The sequence below is a fragment of the Phodopus roborovskii genome, unplaced genomic scaffold (genome assembly GCF_943737965.1).
Source record: "Phodopus roborovskii unplaced genomic scaffold, PHOROB, whole genome shotgun sequence".
NCBI classification, from domain to species: Eukaryota; Metazoa; Chordata; class Mammalia; order Rodentia; family Cricetidae; genus Phodopus; species Phodopus roborovskii.
In genome coordinates, this window is record NW_026125739.1 from 117,702 (window position 1) to 140,308 (window position 22,607).

Below are 22,607 nucleotides of genomic sequence, written 5' to 3' on the forward strand. Positions count from 1 at the left end.
TTTTTTCCAACAAAAGAAAAATACACACAAACACATTTTGTGTTTAAGAATAATGAGCTTAAAGCTTTAATGCATATGACCCACAATTAGATATTCTCCTATAAGGTAATCAGAAAAGAATGAAGGGAAAATAATAAAGATGACCCTTTAGTGTTGATACTGCTTTCCAGGTTGTTTGAAACAGGGCCTCTCACTTTGGTTAAAGTACAGACATTTTCTAATCCTTGCCATGATTATCCATTCATCATAATAAGATTTCTCCTTCAGTTTCCAAAGGGCCTCTGGCTTTTATGCTGGAGCAACGGGGTTATAGATACACAGCACTACGCCAACTTTCAGAGCTATCTCCCCAGATCTTTAACCTATATTTTTAAAGATTTACTTATTTATTTTATACAGTGTCTGCCTGCATGAATGCCTGCACATAAGTAGAGGGTAACAGATCTCATTATAGATGATTGTCAGCTACCATGTGGTTGCTGGGAACTGAACTCAAGACCTCTGGAATGGCAGCCAGTGCTCTTAACCTCTGAACCATCTCTCCAACCCCCTTTAACTTATCTTAACTATCATTTAAGTGGAAGTTAGTCTTTACCTTTTGAACAATTTTTTTTTCTATCTCCAACAAGGCCACCTCTATGATAAAACCAACTTTTCTGTCCCACTCAAGAAGCTAACTGAAAAAGTACACACACACACACACACACACACACACACACACACACACAATACCCAGCAAATGTTGACTTTGTATCCTGTGAGTGTCCTCTTCTTGGTGGGTCACCCATCAAGCTTTCAGCTTGCAAGTGTCCTCTCCTATCTCCTGGAGATTGCTGATCAGCACTGCAGCTCGAGGTTCCCAATGGTTTTTGATCTGAATCATTTTGGTCTCCTTTTTGCCCATCAGACAGGCTCCAGGATGTCAAATTTTCTTCACTGTTCTCTGTGGATTTTCGAAAATCAAAATGCAAAGGAGCCTGAGCCACTAACGTAGAAGACAAAGTAGATTGTTCGAAATTTCTCCTCTTGCTGTGAAATGACAGTTCATCATCATCAGAGGGTCGTAAGAATTTAAGCCTCATATTTCCAGAAGATTCTTGCCTTTGTCTTGGAGCAGATTCTCTTCTACCTGTTTGTAAAACCCCAGATCTCTTCCCTGTGTCAGGACAACTAAACTTACAGTCGCTGCTGCTGCTGTTTGCAGTCTCTGTTGCAAAGTGTCTCTCCTCTGAGCCCTTCCTACATTTCACTAAGTCTGAAGTGCCACTTGCTTGACCACTCTGGGCTCTATATGAATATGAAGGCTTCCTCCACCGTTCCCGTCCATAGTCTTCTCTTTTGCATGCAATATTTTCAGCTTCTTTTAATTTTGACTGAAATATTTCCATTGACTATAAAAGAATAATAATATATCTACAATTAAGAAAAGGTCAATGTTTTGTCTCCCACATACCACTGTGTCATGATGCACTGTTAAATGAATCATAAAAAAAATCAACACATAAACAGTACTTTAAAAGCATAATAGATAAAGAAAAACAATACAATCAAAATATTTCAAAAAGGGATGCACTCAGAACAAATGTCCTGTACAACAGAGTGTCACATAGACACCATAGATACAACTTTTAAAAAGTTATAACTAATTCAGGCTGTTAAGATTCGGGAGGGTGCTTTGCTGCTAAAACGATATAGATGCTTGTGAGAAAGAAAAACTGCTTAAAAATAAAATGAGGAGGAAAAAAGGTTCAGGTATATTGAGTGAAACAAATTCTTATAAATCAAATTGACCAAGAAATTTTCTATAGTTTGGGAAACAAAAGTAAGCAGATTCATGTTTAAAGGAAAAGAAAGGAAGGAAGGAAGCAAGGACGGAAGGAAGGAAGGAAGGAAAGAAGAAAGGAAGGAAGGAAGGAAGGAAGAAAGGAAGGAAATCAGATAAGACACAGGACATTTGAGTCTAGAGAACCTCATAACTCTGTTTTAGTACTTCGAAATGAAAAGGATGATGGGGGAAAGCATGAAAAAATAAATAGAGGATTCCACACAACTGATTGTTTGAACAACACTGACTTTAGGATGGTGATAGAAGAAGAAGAACTTGTAGAGTAAGATATCTAATTCTACTCAAAATAAAAATCTTTGCAAAAACTGGGCAGGGAAAGAGTATGCATGTAGGAGTACATTTGTAGACAGGGTGTGCAGTTAGCACATTACCTGAAAAGAAGAATTGCTTAAAATATATGCTGAAGCATAGTCACATTGGCAAAATGCTACAAAATATGAAACTCTGGAGTTGACCAAAATGTCAACAGTGCATATGTACAGAGACTCCCCTGTATTATTTTCATTTTCTTCCAAGACAAAAATGCTACTTTTATATTAAGCATATGTACATTTTAAGTTTTACACACTTACTTGGGTTTTACATTCATCATGCTAATCTTAAAAACATAAAGGCTGGGCTCAAAGATAGCTCAAAGACTAAAGGTACTTGCCACCAACCTGATGACTTCAGTTCAATACCTGGGACCTACATGTAGAAGACAACAACATGACAGGAGAGAACCTACTCCCTTTAGTTGTCCCTTTAACTTCCACATGGGCCCTGTGCATGTGTACATTCCTGAGTATGGGCACACAAATAAATAAATAAATGTAAAAACATTTTAAAACAATATCCTTACATAACAAGAAGCGGGGAAACACTTAAAAGAATGAAGGTAAATGTAACAGTAATTTGATTGAAAACATTTCATTATTCAAGACAAAGACATTTATTTTTCTTCAAACAACTATGAAAACACAAATACTTACCCCATATTTTTCAGCTACAATATCCTCAAAATTTCTGTTTTCTTTTTGAGCTTGTTCTTTCATTCTTTGATAAGACTTTCTTAGCCAGCTTAATCCACCATCCTCTACTCCTGAAGCTAAATTCCAATAATAAGCATCAGTAGTATTTTTTAAGGTGGCTATTATACAATTATTTACTGTTTAAAATTAAATACTTTCCTTGAAAAAGTAAAAGTTAAAAACAATATTTACCAAATATTTAAATACCTATCTATGTAAGCTAAAAGGGTGTGTCAAGATGAAAAATGGAAGAGAAACAAAACTACCTATAAGTAAATACCAATTTAAGAGAACAAGCATAAAATTATATACTACAAGAAAGTTATAGGAAAATCAAAGAAGTTAAGGATTATTTATTTAATGAAACAGGGTCTTACTTTGCAGCCCTAGAGGACCTGGAACTCACTATGTAGATCAGGCTGACCTTGAACTCACATAGATATGCCTGCCTCTGTCTCCTAAATCCTGGGATTAAAAGCATGTATCATTGTGCTCAGCCAAAGCATTATTCTATGGCATTTCCTGACCTTTCAATTGCATTTATTTTAAAATATATAGGTGAATGGCACTCCAAGATATAAGAAATAAATGTGCAGAGGAGAAACACAAATACTAAATAAAAGATAATGTCATTAAGTTAAACCTTTGTTGTGATTTGCAACTATGAACATTTAATGCCTTGAGTTATCTTTGTGTGTGTGTGGGGGGTGTGTTATGTCCTATTTTCAATCTATACAAATAAATTTAATTGATTACTTAAAATTAAAACTCTGTTCCTGATTTTTCCTTGCTCCAATGATGATTGCTTTTAGATCCCTCCAGCTCTAGAGCCAAGAAACACACAGAGGCTCTTGGAGACTGCATAAGAATCTTCATAACAAAACAACCTACCTAAAGCTCAAACATGGAAATGTCTATGACCAGAGAGAGACACAGGGATCATGATCTACACAGCAACAAAGATATAGTTATTTACAACAATATGCAGGAACTTCAAATGTGGACAAAAGAATTAAAAAGGTGAAGTGTACTGCTCATCTTTGGTGCTAGAAAATAGGACAGTGGTTATTCCTCCAATGTCAGTTACTAGAAGGGGACAAATACATTTCTAGGGTGTTCAGACTTGCTTCTCCAACAGTGTGCTTGCTGACTTTCCTTAACAATGTATGACAATCTTCACCCTGTTTCATCTGTAATTTAGGTACTTTTCTATGTATGCAAACTTTGGTAAAAGGTTTAAAAAGTGGAGTAATGGCTCAATGTTTAAGAGCATGTGCTACTCTATCAGATGACCCAGGAGTTCAGTTCCCACTCACATAATTTGGCTCACAATTGTCTATAACTATAGCTCTAGATATGACATATGCATGGGCACCTACATTCACATTTGTGAATTATGCACCAACTCCACATGTGTGCATAATTATAAGAAATAACAGTATTTTTTAAGTTTAAAGACAAAACAAAAGGCAAAACAAGTATTTTAATTATATTCAAATTAATTGTACTGTTTTACTCAAATCTCAACATTTACTAAGCAATTTCTTCTAATAAATGTGGCCTTTAAGGATCTAAAACACTTTGTGATTCAAGCCCAGATTGCTAACGATGCTATTTTTCATTCAAAAGCTTATTTCACATGTCCTTTCTTATTTATACTGTGTAAATGACATATTGTAAACACTCAAGGAATTTAGCCTAAATCTGCAGTCAGCATATTGATAACTGAAAAACCCATAGCAATTTATGTCTTTATAAATGCTGCAGCTACATAATTAGATCACTGAGTACAAAGAAACATTTATGAAACTAATCAAGAAACAAATGGACATCATGAAAATATCTCAACTGTCACTAAGTTATTAGCAGTCCAGAGAGAAATTCAGGAGAACAAAAATACAACAGTTTCTTCTATGATGCTGTCTGTGAAGGAAACCTAACCAGATTAAAAAGCCAACAAATTCAGTCACAACTTGAATCCTAACTTTGGGAATATCTGTGCATCATCAACTTAATAGTCTTATTAGTGCTATCATTAGGAATGAAACAAAAACAGTATTTTTTTTAATATTTAATATTTTTAAGGAGACAGAACCACTCATTTGCAACAGCATCCTCAGATTTAATCAGTAAGTCTTTAATGACTATTTAGCACTCATGAAAATTGTAAACACACTATAATAAGAAAAACACATGAATAAGCATGGTTCTAGCCTTCTGTACTGAAAAAAAGGTCTGTCAATAATTACATTAAATTCAATGGTATACCACACTTAATGAATAACTGTATCCTAACCTTTTTTTTTTTTTTTTTTTGGTAAGTCTAAAATTAGGTTTTAATTTCATGGTTCTAACAAGTTATGCAGTAATAAACAAAACACAACCAAACAAACACTAGGGATCTCTTCCATTTCTCTCAGAAGACAAGTTAATACATAAAAAAAAAAAAAAAAAAAAAAAAAAAAAAAAACAACAACAACAACAAAAAAAAAAACCCAATAAACTGAGCATCAGGAAACGCAGACTTCAGTCTTGTTGCTACTACTAAATATCCAAATCATTTATTTCTTTGAACTTTTGCATCTTCATAAAGCAACTAATTAAAGCCATCCTTAATGGTCCTTTCAATGTAAAAATTCTAACAGAAAAATCCAAAAAGAGAACAGGAGGAAGAATCAACAAGAGCTCACTGAAAAAGCCCATAAACCAGTGTCTACTAAGCACATGAAAAACTAAGTCTTCTCATTGTAAATCTGAGGGCTGGTCCCTTACTACTGACATAACTACAGACAAATCACCTGACCATTCTAAGCCTCAGGCTGAGCTAACTCATTAGTCTCTACCAATTATCATTCTAGAAAGCTCTATTTCAAAGAGAGCTTTGTATGACTACCATTGTTGTTACTTAATCTAGTAGAGACATTTCTGCTCATGATAAAAGCAAAATAAAAATGTGCTGCTGTGGAATAATCCTTATGTACACTGAGAAGATTTTTTACTCAGATAGGCTTAAAAAAAGGCTGGTTGGCCAGGTAGGAAATATAGGTAGGAAAACCAAACTAAAGACATTGGGAAAGAGAAAAGAGTCAGAGGAGTTGCCAGCTAGATGCAGAGGAAGCAGGAGATGAACATGCCATGCTAATGAAGGCAGAGCATAAATAAGGATGATAGGTTAATATAAAATGTAGTTAAAATGTTAGTTAATAAAAAGCCTGAGCTACTGACCAATCATTTATAATTAATATTAAGACTCTGAATGGTTATTTGGTATTGGGAGGTCAGAAGAGGAAAACTCTGCTTACAACACGGAGTCACTAATAACTTAGTAAAATTATAAGTAAGAATTCTAAAGATGTCTTTGAATAGATTTGGTGGCTTAATGCTCACATACAATGAAGAATCTTAAGAAACAGGCATATAGAAATAAATATCAAGAAAATATCCTACTGATAAAAAACTAACATAAAAAGATAACATCATTATTTATAATATTATTTTATTCTGGCTAAACTGTATTTGAAGTTATCACTGAATTGGCAATACAATACACTGAGCACTATGTGATGCTCACATATATTGTCTCCATTAACTGGACAACACTAGCACTCTCCTCCTAAGAACAAGACACAAATTTTATGAATGCTGAAAAATGAGGAATTTCAAGATGCAATAAAATTGCCTCTTTAATATCCACACATTATTTGCATGAATTTTAAACTAAGTTTACTTTTATATCTTGATAGAGAGTTTAACAAACAAATGCAATATAATTTCACATAATCATGCTCTGTCAGCCCATTTAAAATAGAAACTTGAACATGGTGGTTATTATGCATAATATATACTGAATCACCTTACTCCAAAATACATGATAGTAAACTTTCCAAACAATAATGATTTAAATAAGACTTCAAAAGACCACACGTTTCATGAATATTTTGTTATATATAAATTTAAGTCATTCTCTTAGGAACACTAAACTTTTTAAGAATTTGTACGCTTTTTTATTAGTGTACATTAACTGTCCAAAACAGTAGGTGTTATTATGACATTTTCTCACATATATAACGTACTTTAATCATATTTACCCCTTTCATTATTAGAATATGAGAAATGACTATAAGTCTAAAGAAACTATTAAGATACCTTTAGTAACTGCTGGTATACAATTTTCTGATGGGAGACCCGTGCCACCGTCCTTCCAGTATGGATTCAATTCTCTTTCTAGCAATTTGGACTAGAACAACACATTTTGAAAGGTTAGAGTGTAATAGTCAATCCATCATGGAAATGATTACTAAATAGTTTAAGGTGGCTAACTTCTGATATACAAGACCTCAACAAATCACTTAAAATTTTTAACACATGTCATGTAACTTACTGGAAACAATGTCTAACTAATGTTGATGTCTCTTTGTTACACATGCTGTTTTTCAGAACCTTCAAGTCTAACTCAGAGACTTACACAAGACATCCCAAAACTCAGGCAAGATGTTTCAAAAATCTTATCCTTCAATGCTCCACACGGGTAGCAGCTTGATTACAAACCAACATGATTATCATACTTAAATTTACAATTAGACTGGGAGAAAAAACAAAACAACACTGACGACAGAACTCAAAATCACTTGGCCATATTTCTCACTTGTTTTATAAGACATTCAAGGTAAATTATAAGACAATCTCTAAAAGCATTTCTAAACTTTATGGTCTCTAAGGATTTACCATTAATTTCTTGACATCAAAGTGAAATCAATAAAACGAACATGCTTGCTTAATACTTTCTATGGCATTCTAGGCATCTTGAAACCATTCTTATGATTAATTAGTGTACAAACAGAAGGCTTGGTTGATGGTTAAACTGTAATTCATGACAGTCATGTAACAGACAATAATTCCTCAACTATATTTACCTAGATTTATACATCTAGTATGTCTCTTAAAAGACATATTTCAGGTGCCCATGTCTGGGTGTGAATATGTGAACATGTGTACAAGTGCCTGCCCAGGCCAGAAGTATTGGCTCTCCTTAAGCTGGGGTTAGAGACAGTAATGATTCACCCACTGTGTGTTCTAGGAATTGAACATGGGTCCTATGGAAAAGTAGTACATTGTCTTAACCACTAATCCATCTGTCCAGCCTATATCTAGTATACTTCTCAAAAAAAAAAAAAAAATACATATTTATCTTTATTTTATGTGTATGAGTAATTTGTCTGTATGCATGTATGTGTGCTACATGTGTGCAGTGCCCACAGAGGCCAAAGGAGGACAATACAATTCTAGAACTGGAGTTACAGATAGTTGTCAACTGCCATGTGGTTGCTGAAAACCCAATTTGAGTCCTCTAAAAGAGCAGTCAATATTCTTACTGGCTGAACCATCTCTCAAACCCTAGTATACTTTTAATCAGCTTTCCTACCAAAAATTATTTTTTAAAAAATTGCTTTTACATTCTTCAGATATCAATGTTATCAAACACTACTATAAAACATACTTTACAAACAAAAATGATATTACAAGTAAGGCAAATTAAACATTGAAAGTATTCTCTTACCTGCTCTAGTGCTTGGGCTTTTTCCTGCTCTGTTTTCTTTAAAGCTTCCTTTTCAGCTTTGAGTGATGATGAGGACACAGTTTTAACAGACATGAAATCTACAGTCATCCACTCATCCCGCTGTTTAAAAGAATGAAGCCATTTCAATCTGCACTTAAGACCTTCTCAATAGCCGAGCCTGCAGGCACTAGCCAGGAGCAAACACTATGTGGCTAGCCACTGTCATTGAGCTTCTCATTTTTGCTGCACCTTATTTTCTCCCTTGTAAAAGTGGAGTAAAGAACTCACCTTTCAAGTTTGATTTAAGGAGTAAACAAAGTAAGTATATAGGGTCTGGTGCATACAATGAAATGCTAGCTTCTGTGATGGGAGATGTCATTCTGTATATGTTTCTCATACTGGTTAATGAATAAAGCACTGTTGGCCAATAGGAAAGGAAGATAGGAGGGACTAGGAGACAAGGAGGAAATAGGAAGTAGGAAGGAGGAGTCAAGATGGAGAGTCTGGAGAAAGCAGTATGCCGCTGGCTCCCTGGTAAGAGAAATACATAGATCAACAAAAATGGGTTAATAATTAAGGCAGAGCTAGCCGATAAGAAACAAGTAACCGGGCCAACAGTATTGTATCAAATACAGAGTCTCTGTGTATTATTTGGGGCTGGTGGCATGGCAACAGGACAAGACCGGGCGGCGGCAGGCGAAAAACCATACTCTTACACTTCTGTTCACCTTTTTTCCCATGTCTATGGCTAAGTGGGTAAACTATATTCTTTCTTAGGCATATGAACCAGAACTCAAAATGTATTTGCTATTCAACTGTAAGCATTGCTAAGCAAATTGTGACATAATGGGCAAGTTGCAACTGAACTTGCTGCATACAGGAGGTTCAGACTTCTAGTATTAGGTAAATCCAACAAAAGAGGAAATGCCAACAACCATAGCTGAAAGAGCTCTGACGGGCTACAGCACAGATGAGTATCTACCTTCCATATCAGAAGGCCAGTCTGAACACCAGCATTCAGCATTTCTCTGGAGACGCTTCATACACTACTGCTCAAGTATAATTCTCCTAAAGAAGTTTAATACCCATCTGTTCTTAGAAGCCATTTTGCTCTAAATCAGGTGGGTGCTCACCTGCATAACGTGGCTGTCAGATTCTTTTTCTGGCTTTTCGTCTTTCACTTTCCAGGTCTTTTCTTTGCCAAGTGGCTGGGAGGGAATGGCCTCAACCCACTCTTCAGAGCTCTAGAAACATTTAGCATATACATGACATTCACAATTTGCATACTTGTATATAAAATACTGAATTAAATGGAAATAATTCAGCTAGATAGGAGAGATTCTTTCATTGTCTTTCCCCTTCAAAAATAATACTGGAAAATCTCAAGAAATAACGTGAAAACCCTACTTTGGCTTGAGCCCAAAAGAAATAGCCAAATTCATTCTTCCTCTCATGAGTCATATCAAAATAATAAAATGAAAAGCTAGGAAAGAAAGTGATATAGAAATGAATACTTTGCATTGGTATGGATTTCAGTTTATTGATACCAATTTAAGGTCAATTTTGTTATATGTATATTTCTACTCTGATTCAGGTACTGTGTTTATACAGCTCTTTTTACAATGTAATGCATAATTAAATACAGACTATAGCTATCACCTATATAGTCATGTTAATTTTCTATATACAGAGATATATAGGATAGATATTCTTCAAGCCTTTAAAAGGACTAGAGATTATGGAATTTAAAATGATTTACTGGGGTTTTTCATGACAATGAGACACAACACCAATTATGTCAGAGAGGAGGATGGGCATTGAAGAAACTTGATATGGAGTGTGCCTTCAACATGGTAGGAATACCCATTTGGACAAGAAACTGCTTTTGCCTGGACTGCTTGACAACACACTGTCCAAACTGGACAAGCAGGAGAAAAGTGACTGCTGAACTTGCCTAGGGATAGGATGGTCCTTCAAGATTCCTGCCTCATAGAAAAGTCTGCCAGACATTGGGCCTATAGGTTGAAGAGGGATGCTCCAAAGTTATAGAGGAACTTTGGGTGACTGTCCAGGCAGCAAGATGTCTGTCACTTCTAGGGTTGATATTTATCCTTCTGAGGTCTTTGATGTAATTGAAAGCAGATAGTTATGGTTATTGCTTTCATTAGTTATGATAAAAGTTACATATTAAACTTTAGACTCACAAAGACAGATGACAGAATATTTTCTTTAAGTTTTTCCAAATTTTTAGTTTTTGTTTTTCTGAGACAGGGTTTCTCTGTGGCTTTGGAGCCTGTCCTGGAATGAGCTCTTATAGACCAGGCTGGTCTCTAACTCAAGGAGACCCACCTGCCTCTGCCTCCTGAGTGCTGGGACTAAAAGCATGCACCACCACCACCTGGCAAATTTTGCCAAATGTTAATGAATTAAATATTGTTAACTATAGTTCCTATTTGGTAACTGTTTTGTTATATATAATTTTACTATGTTAAAGTTAAACTTTCCTTTTTATTTAGACAGAAAGGGAATGTCTTGTATGCTGTGAACATATGTTTCTCTTATTGGTTGATGAATCAATGTTGATTGGCCAGTAGCTAGGCAGGCAAGATAGGCAGGACTACCAGACTAGGAGAATGCTGAGAAGAGGATGGCAGAGAAGGGCCTTGAGCATTCTCTGGTAAGCCAAGACAGATGGAGATACACAGATTAGTAGAAGTGGGTTAATAATTAAGAGAGGGCTAACCAATAAAAAGCCTGAGCCATTGGCCAAACAGTTTATAATTAATATAAGCCTTGGTGTGTTTATTTGGGTCCAATAAGCTGCAGACCAGGCAGAACAGAAACTCCACAGCAAGGCTCAATTTCTACCAACATCCAAATGAACTCATATGTTTGTCTCAATAGCACCAGAGATATAACCCATGTTAAGGATTTTGCTGTTTGCTCTAAGTGACATATTCGGGGGTTTCCTAGATCTGAAATTGCAAATATCTCTAATAACATCTAGGCTGGTTACCCTGCTCTATCACTTATTACCTTATTCACTTTTAAGTCTCTGACTGACCTTGGCCTCAGAAACCAGCAAGCCCCAGAAAACCTCCTGTTTCTGCTTCCACACAGTACTTGGGGTATAGGTATGTGAAGCCATGCCAGCTTTTTACAAGGGTGCTAGTGACTGAGACTCAGGCCCTCATGCTTACACAGCAAACACTTTTACCAATTCAGCCAAAACCCTCTAAGAAAATGATATTCTTCTATTCCATGAAATTCCTCAAAATTGCCTAAGCATTTAAAACATTTGTGTACTGGTTGATTTTGTGTGACAACTTGACACAAGCTAGAGTCATTAGAGAGGAAGGATCCTCAGTTAATGAAATGCCTTGATGAGATTCAGCTGTTGGGCATTTTCTCATTTAGTGATCATTAAGGGAGGCCCAGCCCATGGTAGGTAGTGTCATTCCTGGGCTGGTGGTCCTGAGTTCTATAAGAAGGTGGGATGAGTGGGACACAGGAAGAAAGCCAGTAAGCAACACCCCTCCATGGCATCTGCATCAGCTTCTGCTTCCAGGATTATGCCCTTTTGCTTTCCTGTCCTGACTTTCTTCAGTGATGAACACAATACTGAAGTGTAAGCCAAATTAACCCTTTCCTCTCTAACTTACTTTTTTGGTCATGATATTTCATCACAGCAATAGAAACCCTAACCAAGACAAATTGGGGTATTGCTGTCACAGATCTGACCATGTTTTGCAGAGTACTGTGGAAGGATTTTGGAACTTTGGGTTAGAAGAACATTGAATATTAAGAGCTCAGTGGGATATTCTTTAGGAAATTGGAAGATAAGAATGTTGAGAGTAGTGCAAAAGATGGAGACCTGGCTTGTGAAACTTCAGAGGGAAGTTCAAGGGCTCTATAACAACCATTTGTCAGTTTGAATTAAGATCCTGTGGTTCTTATTGACTAGGGCTAAAGAATCAGCTGTAATCAACAAGACACCAGAACTACTAAAGCAAAATTTTGCTTTGCTGGAATACTGGATGCTGGTTGGCTGGAGCAAAGACATTAGTGGTGATTAAGAAGAGACCAGCATCAATGAGGTGAAATCTGGGAAGTGAGGAGCACAGCATTTTGGAGATGCCTGTACCGTGGATAACCATGAAGGACATCAGAAGCAATGGAGTGGAGCCGGCCAGAAAACAAAAGGCAGGTGTGTGTGCTACAGAAGGCAGAACTGCAGAAGTGACCCAAGCCCTTATAATTTGTGAACCACTTAGTGGCTTCCTCTCCTTCCCATGTGGCTTATCAGGGTTGGTTGTTCACCTTGCCCTACACATCTGCAACCAACAAAGACCAACAAACGGTATCCCATTTTCTAGAATCAACAATTTACACTGCCAGTATTTCCCAGGGAATTCCAAGTGGATGTCTTATAGATATTTTTTGTCATAACTTGTAATATTTTAAGGTCCTATGCACCATCAGTTCACATACATTATTCCTGAAGAGCACCACTCTCCACAGCTGCAGGACTCACCGAGGAACTGCCTGTCGACTCACTCTGTTTTTCACACTTCTGTTTCTTGCTCTTCTTTTTCTTCTCTTTCTTCACTTTTCTTGAATGCTTGTCCTTTTTCTTCTTTTTCTTCACAGAGTGTTCCTAATGATTTTGAACAAGTATAACCAGAATTTAATCTTATCTAATTTTAACAGGAAGTCATTTTGAGTGAAAAGAAAAATCCATGTTCTTCTATCTTCTATTCCTACCCTGACTCAATCTTCCTAGTCACACTTGCTTTCCTCTCCTCCCCTTCTGAAGACAGGAGAGGAAGAGAGAGAGAGAGACAGAGAGAGAGAATGAACATAAAAGAGGGAGCCATTATTGGTTTGAAGAGAAAACTGAACCTAAAGAAAGGTCTAGAGACCTACGAGACTGCTGCCAACTAACAATTTGAGCAACCATGGAAAGGCTACCATAAATGCTCCTGGATAGTGAGATCAACAACTAACTGATCCACCATCATGGAGCCCTCATCTAGTACCTGTTGGAAACAGAAGCAAACACCCATAACTAAACACTGAGTCGAACTAGAATCCAGATGCAGAGGGAGAGGACAAGACCAGGCTGCAGAAACATATAGAGACAGCTGACCTTAACAAGGAGGAGCTAACGGGACCCAGACTGATAGCTGGGAAGCCAGCATGGGACTGACTCAGACCCCGTGAATATGGGTCTCAGCTAGAAAGACTGAGCAGTCTAAGATACCTCAGACAGTGGAACCTGGTGCACAAAAGGACCTTGCGGACACAACCCCCATGGAGGGATACTCCCTTAACCTAGAGAAAGGAGAGAAGTCCTAGTACCTACTTCAAATGACTTGACAGATTTAACCCACCTGGATGGCATTGCCCTACATGTGGAATTGGGATGGGGTGATGTGAGGGGAGGGTGGTCAGCGTGCATGTGAATGGAGACAAAGGGTAAGAGGAAAAGAGGGAGGGAGGGAGAAAGAGGGAACTGGGATCGACATGTAAAAAAAAAAAAAATACACACAGGTCACACACATATAAAAAAAAGAAAGAAAAATCCATGTTCCAAGAAACTATATCTTTTAACATACTTTCTGTAAGATAAGAACTACTAATCAACATAGTAGCTCAGGTTTTTTACATGAAAAGATATGAGTAAAGTTTTGTTAAATTATTTGTATGAGACAAATATAACAAGCTTAAGTGATAGGCAGTTCAGGACCCAGACCATGGTTGCAAATACATGTTAAACATTTAAAAATTCCTAAAAGAAAAAAAAAAAAAAAAAAAACTCAGATTTTAATACTCCTATCAGAAAAAAAAGTGAGTGTATGAAGGATATAAACCTCGACTAAATCTTTCTATAATGTGTACTTAGATTAAAATATCATAGTGTCAATTAAAAACAAAAGAGATAATAACAACAAAAAACCCTGTACCAACTGTGGGGGCATGTGACAGAATGCAAACTGCAAAAAAAAAAAAAAAAAAACTGTGAAAAGAGAAAAGAAGGCCTGATAAAAACAAACTAATTAAATAAAAAGACATGAATCTTAAAACACGTACTTTCAGATCAAGAAGCTTCCAGAGATTTATAACTAATTCTACCAGCCAATACGATGAAATTGTGGTCAAGATAGACATTTTGTTGCCTGAGGAGACAAATTTCAATAATGCTAAGCCCCTAAAAACAAACATGTAACTGACAACCAGAGTTCAATTCCCAGAATCCATGAGGTAAGGGAGGACTCACTCAGGCAAGTTGTTTGGCCTACATGCATACAGCATCACAGAGAGCAAGAGAGAGACAGACAGAGAGAGAGAGAACGCATAAAAATAAAGAAAAAAGTGTTTATCAACATTAACTGAATCATACTTTAAAAAGAAAAGACATAAGCTAGACATAGTGGCACATGCTCTTAGTACCTTTAATCCCAGCACTTGGTAGACAGAGAAAGGCAGATCTCTGTGCTTTTGAGGCCAGCCTGGGTCTAACTAACAAGTTCCAAACCAGCCAGGGCTACATAAAAATACGAAATCAAGAGAAATAAGTCTTACCATTACATCAAAGACATCTGTTAATATTCACCTGTGAGAACTGTTCAATTCGCTCATTTACATCAGGTAGCATCCATGTGTCCTCACCTCGAAGTTGCTTAAGTTCTTTACGCCTTTGTTCTTTTTCAAAATTATCTTTGGCCTATAACAAAAGGATACAAAAGACAAATTGACAATTGATACAACTGCTTTTCTAATGCAAAAAGAAAACTTGGTAGCACTTTCATGTAAAGGCTCCTAGTTAATAAGTGGTTCATTCTTGACAATAAATTTGCTTCTAATAGTACAGAAAAGATTTTTAAAATCCTAACAGTAGCTTTTCTTTGGGACTACCAACGTCCTGTAAATCTGGGTACAAATCACACACAGTATCCTATCCAGGACTAGCCCATGTCCTCCTTTCTCCTTCTCTCAAAGATGACTTGGAATCACTTCACCTTTCATCATCCCTGTGACTAGTTCTTTAGACTTTTGCAACAGTTATTATGAAGCTGACTTTTTTCCATGCCTTTAATAGGCAATACCTGTACCCCAAATATTTTGTCTCAGAAAAAAAAAAATAACAATCTTCTTAAAAAGAAGTCAAGAGTCAGCAAATGCCAAACAATGCAAAGTGTTCCCAAGAAGTTTCTTCTGCTTCCTCATCCACCTTTCAAATATCAAAGTCAAGTTTAGTCCTACATACAGATCCATATAAAATTCATTATAGCTTACAAAAAGTTTCCTTCCCAAACTGCTGGAAATGCCAGACAGACAATAAGAAGAACAATATTATATCTACTTTGAGATCAATGAATAATCACAATGGTTTATTTTTCCAAGACTAGGTACTCACTCATTCCTGTAAAATTTCTTCCTGTCTTTCCTACTCTTTATTTGCATTTAAACTTATTAAAAACTCTTTCCCTTTAAAACAAGCTCCCCCAAACTGTTACCAAACAATGTTGTTCTTCAACTACTAATTTCTCCTTTGTGCTGTCACAATGAGGAAAAACTCACCATATAATTTAATAGTTTACTTGTTCCATTTTTATAAATTCTATACATTTCAATGTTAATGAGAATTCTGTTTCACAAACTTTTGGGGGAGACACATACTCTGAGTCTCTTAGGTTAAACAGTGTTTCACTCAGTAAAGACTGGAATTGAAAGGAACAGTAAGACAGATGGTGGAGGAATGCCCATTGTATTTAAATGTGTTTTAATTCCAATAAGCTGAGGAAATGACTTGACAAAACTGTTGTCGTCAGAGGTGGTACAGTACATAGAAACTGAGCAATCCGCACTCGCACCACAAGGACATTCACTCAACTATGTTCATGGAAGCATTATTTGTAATAGACAGAACCTGGAATCAACCTAGATGATCCTCAAACAAAGAATGGATAAGGCAAATGTGGTACATTTAGAAATTGGAGTACTACTCAAAGTTAAAAAATAACAACAAAAAAATGACATCTTGAAATTTGGATGGATGGATGGAACTAGAGAAAAATCATCCTGAGTGAGGTAACCCAGACCCAGAAAAACAAACAAACATATATATACACATATATATATATTTATTCATTCATATGTGGGTATTAATTAGACTTAAAGCAAAGGGATAACTAGCCTACAAGCCACAACCCCAGAGAACCTAAAAGATCCTGAGAGACAAGCATAGATCTGCCTAGAAAAGGGACATAGACAAGATCTAAGTAAATTGGGAGAGTAGGGGGCAGGCGAAGAGTGGAAGGGGAGAGGGAGGAAGGGAAGGAGAAACGTATTGCTAAATGAAAAAAAAAAAAAAAGAAAGAAAGAAAGAAAGAAAGAAAGAAAGAAAAAGAAACAGAAAAAGAAAAAGAAAGAAACCTAGCAATCCAGGCAGCAGAAATGTCAATAGACGCCGTAAAAGCTAAGGAACCCAATCACATCTCTCTGCAAAGAGAATGAGCACATGAGCCGGACAGAGCATTTAGGAGACACTGCGTTGGAAAAACAGACCGCAGACTGACAAGGCGAGTTGTCGACGTGAGGAGAGGCATAGGTGGGCTACCTCCCAGGAATGTCAAGCCCTACAATTCTCAACAACTTCCCGAGATGTATCTGAGATTAAAAAACGAAAGCATTTCAAGAAGGAAAGATAGATTCTCTGGGAAAGTGCTGGCCTTGAATGCAGGAAGCTCTCAGTGCAAGCCCCTGTTTTAAAAGGAAGAAAGAAAACCCTCCAAAGCGGAGGTACCTGGCGTAACACTTCCGCCCTGGCAATTCGGGTCTGTTCTTTTCGCTCTTCGATACTCCTAGCGCTTTCAAATCTTCCACCGAGCGCCGCCATAGCTATAGCTGTCGTAAAGCTAGGAAGCCGTCAGAAAAATCTCAGCTTACGACTGTCGTAAAGCAGGAACCAAATCCAGCTTTCCAAGTAGTAGTAAAGGGACGTTACTATGCCAACGGAGCAGGCGCAGATATGAAAGTCTGTGGAGCTTGAACGTCCGCTGCATTGCTGATATTTTAGGTATGCTGCATTCGCTAAACGCTGAGTTAATAATCAGCATGCCTAATTATGCACCCTGCACTATACTAGCTCCCGTCTTACCAAGACTCTAATAATACTGCAGTAAACTAGAGAGTTCTAGAAGTTAAATCCAGATGTCTACGTTCTTGCCTGACTTCCTGTGGTGGTGCTGCAATAGGCTAAAGAGAAGTTAATCAGAAAGTAAGGAGAACATAGAGAAAAGGGGGAAAAATGCTTAAAATTCAAAAATTGTTTTTGTTGATAGGTGTCTTTAAATATATTGAAAACGGAGTTGGAGAGATGAGTGAGTGGTTTGAGGTGCTAATTGCTCTTGGAAAGGACCTAAGTTCAGATCCAGAATGCACATGGAGGTTCACAACCATCTGTGGCTATGTTTCCAGGGGATCCAATGCCCTTTTCTGGCTTCCACGGGCCCTTCACCTCCTTGGTATACTTACATAAAGGCAAACATATATATATATATATATATATATATATATATATATGTATGTATGTATGTATGTATGTATGTATTATGTATACACACATATATATGCATATATACATACATACATACATACATACATACATATAGTGAGAGTTAGTGTTGCACAAGCCTGAGTGCAGGAAAAGTTTTTGGGTGTGAGATGCATTGAGTGTAAGATTATCTCTCATAGAAAACTGAACCTAGAGAAATGTCCAGAGACCTACAAGACTGACCCCTACTAACAATTTGAGCAACAGTGGAAAGGCTACCATAAATGCCCTTCCTTGATAATGGGATCAACGTCTAACTTATCCACCATCATCGAGCCCTCATCTAGTAGCTGATGGAAACAGAAGCAGACACCCACAGCTAAACACTGAGCCAAACTAGAATCCAGATGCATAGGGGAAGGACAAGACCAGGCTACAGAAACACAAAGACAGATGACCTGAACAAGGAGGAGGTAATGGGCCCCCAGACTGATTTCTGGGAATCCAGAAATCTGACTTAGACCCCCTGGACATGGGTCCCAGCTAGAAGGCCTAGGAAGTCTAAGGGACCTCAGACAGTGGAATCAGGATATATCCCTGGTGCACAAAATGACTTTGGGAGCACATTCCTCATGGAGGGACACTCCCTTAACCTAGAGACAGGAGAGAAGGCCTAGTCCCTACTTCAAATGACTTGACAGATTTAGATGACCCCTCCTGAAGGGCATCACCCTACATGTGGAGTGGTGGGGTGGGTGGGAGGGTGGATGAGGGGCATGAGAGAGTGGGAGAGAGGGAAAAAGGGAGGGAGGGAGAGGGAACTGGGATCAATAGGTAAAATAAAATAAAAAGAAAAAATTATTATCTCTCATAAAGAAAACAGGGACCTCCTTGTGTTTATTGCATCTTGCTTAAATAAGTTTCTGTAACAAAATACCAATCCTTATTGTTGGAAACCAGCTGTCTGCTGACTCCGCCCCCGATGATGGGCAGGATAAACATGGCCATGTCACTCATTATGGAGCTGCATAGGAACTCAATTTCCTTTTTAAAGCAACCATGCCCCCCTCTTTCTCTTCCTCTCCTCTCCCTCTCTCCTGCTTTTGTTTGGCCACCAGCTACCTCCCCCTTTCACCCCTCTCCACCAATAAACTCCACGTGGGCGCACTGAGTCTCATGTTTGTGTTTCATTGGTGCTAACTGTGGCAAAAGAACAACACTTATCTGTGTTAACAGGGATGGTAATAGGAAAAATGAGATAAGCTATTTATCTTCCCTTTTACCTCTGGCAACTCAGCACAATTTGAAATGCCAAACTTCAATAGCTACACCCCCATAACTTCCACCCCCAAAGTGCTATTGTTTGATTTGATTCATTGTTTGGAAGGCTGCACCCTGCACAGATGAACCTGTTCATCAGAACTGAGCGTAACCAGGCAGTACAGACATGACTGGAAGAGCTGCTGCACCTGCTTACCTAATACCAAAGGCAGCCAGAAGTGCATACCATGAAATACCACTAACCAGTCTGGTGGTTTTCAGTAACCTGACGTCTCTGTTATCAGAACTGCTGTGAAAGTTCATTTTGTTGTTAAGCAATGCCCATGAGCCTTTGTATTGAAGAGAAAATGAAAATGTCAGGAAACTAAAAGCTAAATTTTGATATTTTCTCTCCTTACCTTCCCTGTTCTGTATCCCAGCATGATGATGACAGAGCAGGCTGATATTGATACAGCTAAGGTAGTGTAAGGATGGAAAAATACAGCCCAACTCTCCAATGACCCCAGGAAGCTAGAAGTTTAGAAATACTATCTAAAAAGCCCTAAAAACCTCAAATTTCAGACCCTGTCCTCTGCTAGTAAATAGGAAAGGTCACATTTCTTGCTGTTTATGACAGACAGGCCCTTGAATTTGTAATCTTGGCCTAGTAAGATAACAGAAAATGAGCTAACTAACCACTTATCTGACTTCGTAAACTGCTTGTGAAACCCCTGCCCCAGTGACCCATGTGTGGGCTTTGTTGTAAGCCCTATAAAAACTGTCTCAGTTCTGCCCTTGTGGTCCTCAGTCCTATGACTGTGGACCCCAGTACACTTGGAATGAAAATTCCTTATGCTGTTTGCATCGAGACCGCATCTCATGAGTGATTTGGGATGTTGCCTTTCCTGCGTGGGAGCGTGAAGGTCCATGCTCTGTGGGTCTTTCAGTAGAGCTGCTGACCATGACAAGCTGCCTGCATCTCCATTCATCCCACATGCTTTACCCTGTTCCAACTGCATAAAGAGAAACACTGGTATTGCCTAAGCCTGTTAGGCCTTGAGAGGTCCTTATTAAGGACAGTCTAGGCTCAGACATGTTGAAATCTTGCCTTCTGGTCATTCCTAGATATGAGCCATGTATATGGGCCAATCTATAGCTCTATTTCATTGCCTTTTCTGCGTTAGATTCCCTCCCTCTCTTACTCTTCTCCTCTTTCTCCATCCCCTTCCTTCCATTGCTGGGCCTCAGTCACAAGGGCCTCCTAGCTTTCATTCACACATAAGACAGTTGTATGTTATTCACATCCCAGGTTAAACAAACATCCCTTTCACTAATCATAAAATCTAATGTTCCCATCTTCACAATATTCCCAAGATATTTTCACATCATGGTTTAATGTATTATAGCTCTCTATCTCTACCTGAAGTCTTGACTGTTTCCTGGACAACCCCTTGAATTTACATAAATAAATATAAGCATATATCTGCATAAATTATAATTTTAAAACAGTCCCTTTCATATAATAGTTCTTAAATGAACTACAAAGTTAACCATATAGAATCTGTACTTTACAAAAAAAAAAACATAGTCTGTGGATGAAGAGATGGCTCAGTAGTTACAAGGAAATGTTCATGTTGAGTCCCATGTTGGGTTTCCAACACCTACATAGCAGGCCACAACCATCTGTAACTCCATTTCCAGGGGATTAGATGCCCTCTTCTGATCTCTGTGGGCACTGCTTGCATGCATTATACTAAGTAGAGTTAAAATATTCACACACTTAAAAGAAAAATAAATCAATCAACAAGTTTTTAGTAGATTCTTAATCCTTACCAATGAAAACAATTATTTTTTTTTGAGAGGTTAAATTCTATCATCAAATGTAAGACAACTGTCAGACATAAGATTATCCACAATATTGTACATAAAGGTACATGTGTGTGAAAACAATCCTATACAATAACATGAATAAGTTAACATGTAAGGGATATAGGGACATTCTGTTTCACCAGGAAAGAGACAGATGGGGGGAGGGGGATTTGAGGCTGAAACAGGTCCTGTGAGGATGATCATATTACCTAGCTCACATAAAGCATTCTAATTTATATTTGTTTCCTTGATGGTTATCAACAACCTCTTATTTAGTTTTTCAAAGGTTCATAGTTTATGTAGATCATAAGTCATATGACCATGCTAATATTAATTCTATGTTCATTCCTTTTCAACATATACTTGGTTGTCTAGAGCCAAGAAAGAGCACGCTAACACTTCTGACGATAGTTGTAGCCAAGAACAGAGATTCCAGGCACTAATTCTGTGATAATTTCTGGGGTATTGGTAATATGTTCAGTGCACAATTGCTAAAGTCAGATTTGCTAGGTTTAAAACTCTGCCACTTTGTCATGTCAGTTTTACACAAACTGCTTCTTTTGGTTTCTTAACTGTAAAGTAGTAGCATCATACGCCTCTAATTTCTGTGAGAATTGAATGAGTTAAATATGTGGAATTTCCAAACTAAGTGCTAAGTGTAAATCAAGGGCAATAATTTTCAGACTTTTACTGTCTCCTAGTCAGTGGCCTGAAGTCCTATGTCCTAGTCACCTTGTTCAGCTTGATTCAGCCTAGAGTCATCTTAGAGGAAAGTCTTCACTGATGGATTATCTAGGTCAGATTGGTCAGTGGGAAAGAAATGGAGAGAACTTCCTTGGTGGTTAAGTGATGTAAAGGGGACCCAGCCTGCTATGGATGCCTCCATTCTTTGTCTGGGTGGTTTTGGACTATGTAACAAGGATAAGCACGTGAGCAAAGGAACAAAGACCCAATATTCGTCCACGTTTTCTGCTTCAAGTTCCTGCCCTGATTTACCTCAATAATGGATTGTGACCTGGAAATACAAACCAGATAAATCCTTTCCTCCCCTAAATTGATTTTAGTCTTTGTCACAGCACTAGACTGAAACTAGAACAGCACATTAAACTACCTTTTGTCTCTGTTTATGGCATGAGTGCCTTCGATATTCATTGCATTCTTGTTAGAAGTCATGAATGAAAGCAGGTTGGTGGTGGCACATAACTTTATCCCACCATGTGGGAGGCAGAGGCAGGAGGATCTCTATGAGTTCGATACCAACCAGTTCTCCCTTCCACTACTCTGCCCACCTCCCCTCCCCTCCTTCCCATTCCATCCACAGTCCACTCCTCCTTACAGATAAGGGCTCTCTGAGGAGTCAACAAAGTCTGACACAATAGGTTAAGGCAGAGCTAAGCCCCTCTCCCATGCATTAAAGCTGACCATGCATTCCACCATAGTGAATGTGCTCCAACAAGATAGATCATAAATCAGGTTTGTATTGTGGTCCTATTGCCAGGGGCCCCT

General features: G+C 37.8%; 1 protein-coding gene across 1 annotated transcript in view; it reads right to left on the minus strand.

Annotated features, from left to right (window-relative positions):
• Cwf19l2 (CWF19 like cell cycle control factor 2) overlaps window positions 1-17,345 on the minus strand; it is a 55,572-nt gene extending 38,227 nt beyond the window's left edge. Inside the window, exons 1-8 of the mRNA XM_051178556.1 lie at window positions 17,223-17,345; window positions 15,030-15,140; window positions 12,948-13,070; window positions 9,547-9,657; window positions 8,414-8,533; window positions 7,003-7,093; window positions 2,818-2,933; window positions 733-1,391 (exon numbers count right to left, since the gene is read on the minus strand). Of these exons, the coding sequence (XP_051034513.1) occupies window positions 733-1,391; window positions 2,818-2,933; window positions 7,003-7,093; window positions 8,414-8,533; window positions 9,547-9,657; window positions 12,948-13,070; window positions 15,030-15,140; window positions 17,223-17,315 (1,424 nt within the window). The 5' untranslated portion in view covers window positions 17,316-17,345. The remainder of the gene's footprint in view (window positions 1-732; window positions 1,392-2,817; window positions 2,934-7,002; window positions 7,094-8,413; window positions 8,534-9,546; window positions 9,658-12,947; window positions 13,071-15,029; window positions 15,141-17,222) is intronic.
• Between the last annotated feature and the right edge of the window lie 5,262 nt (window positions 17,346-22,607).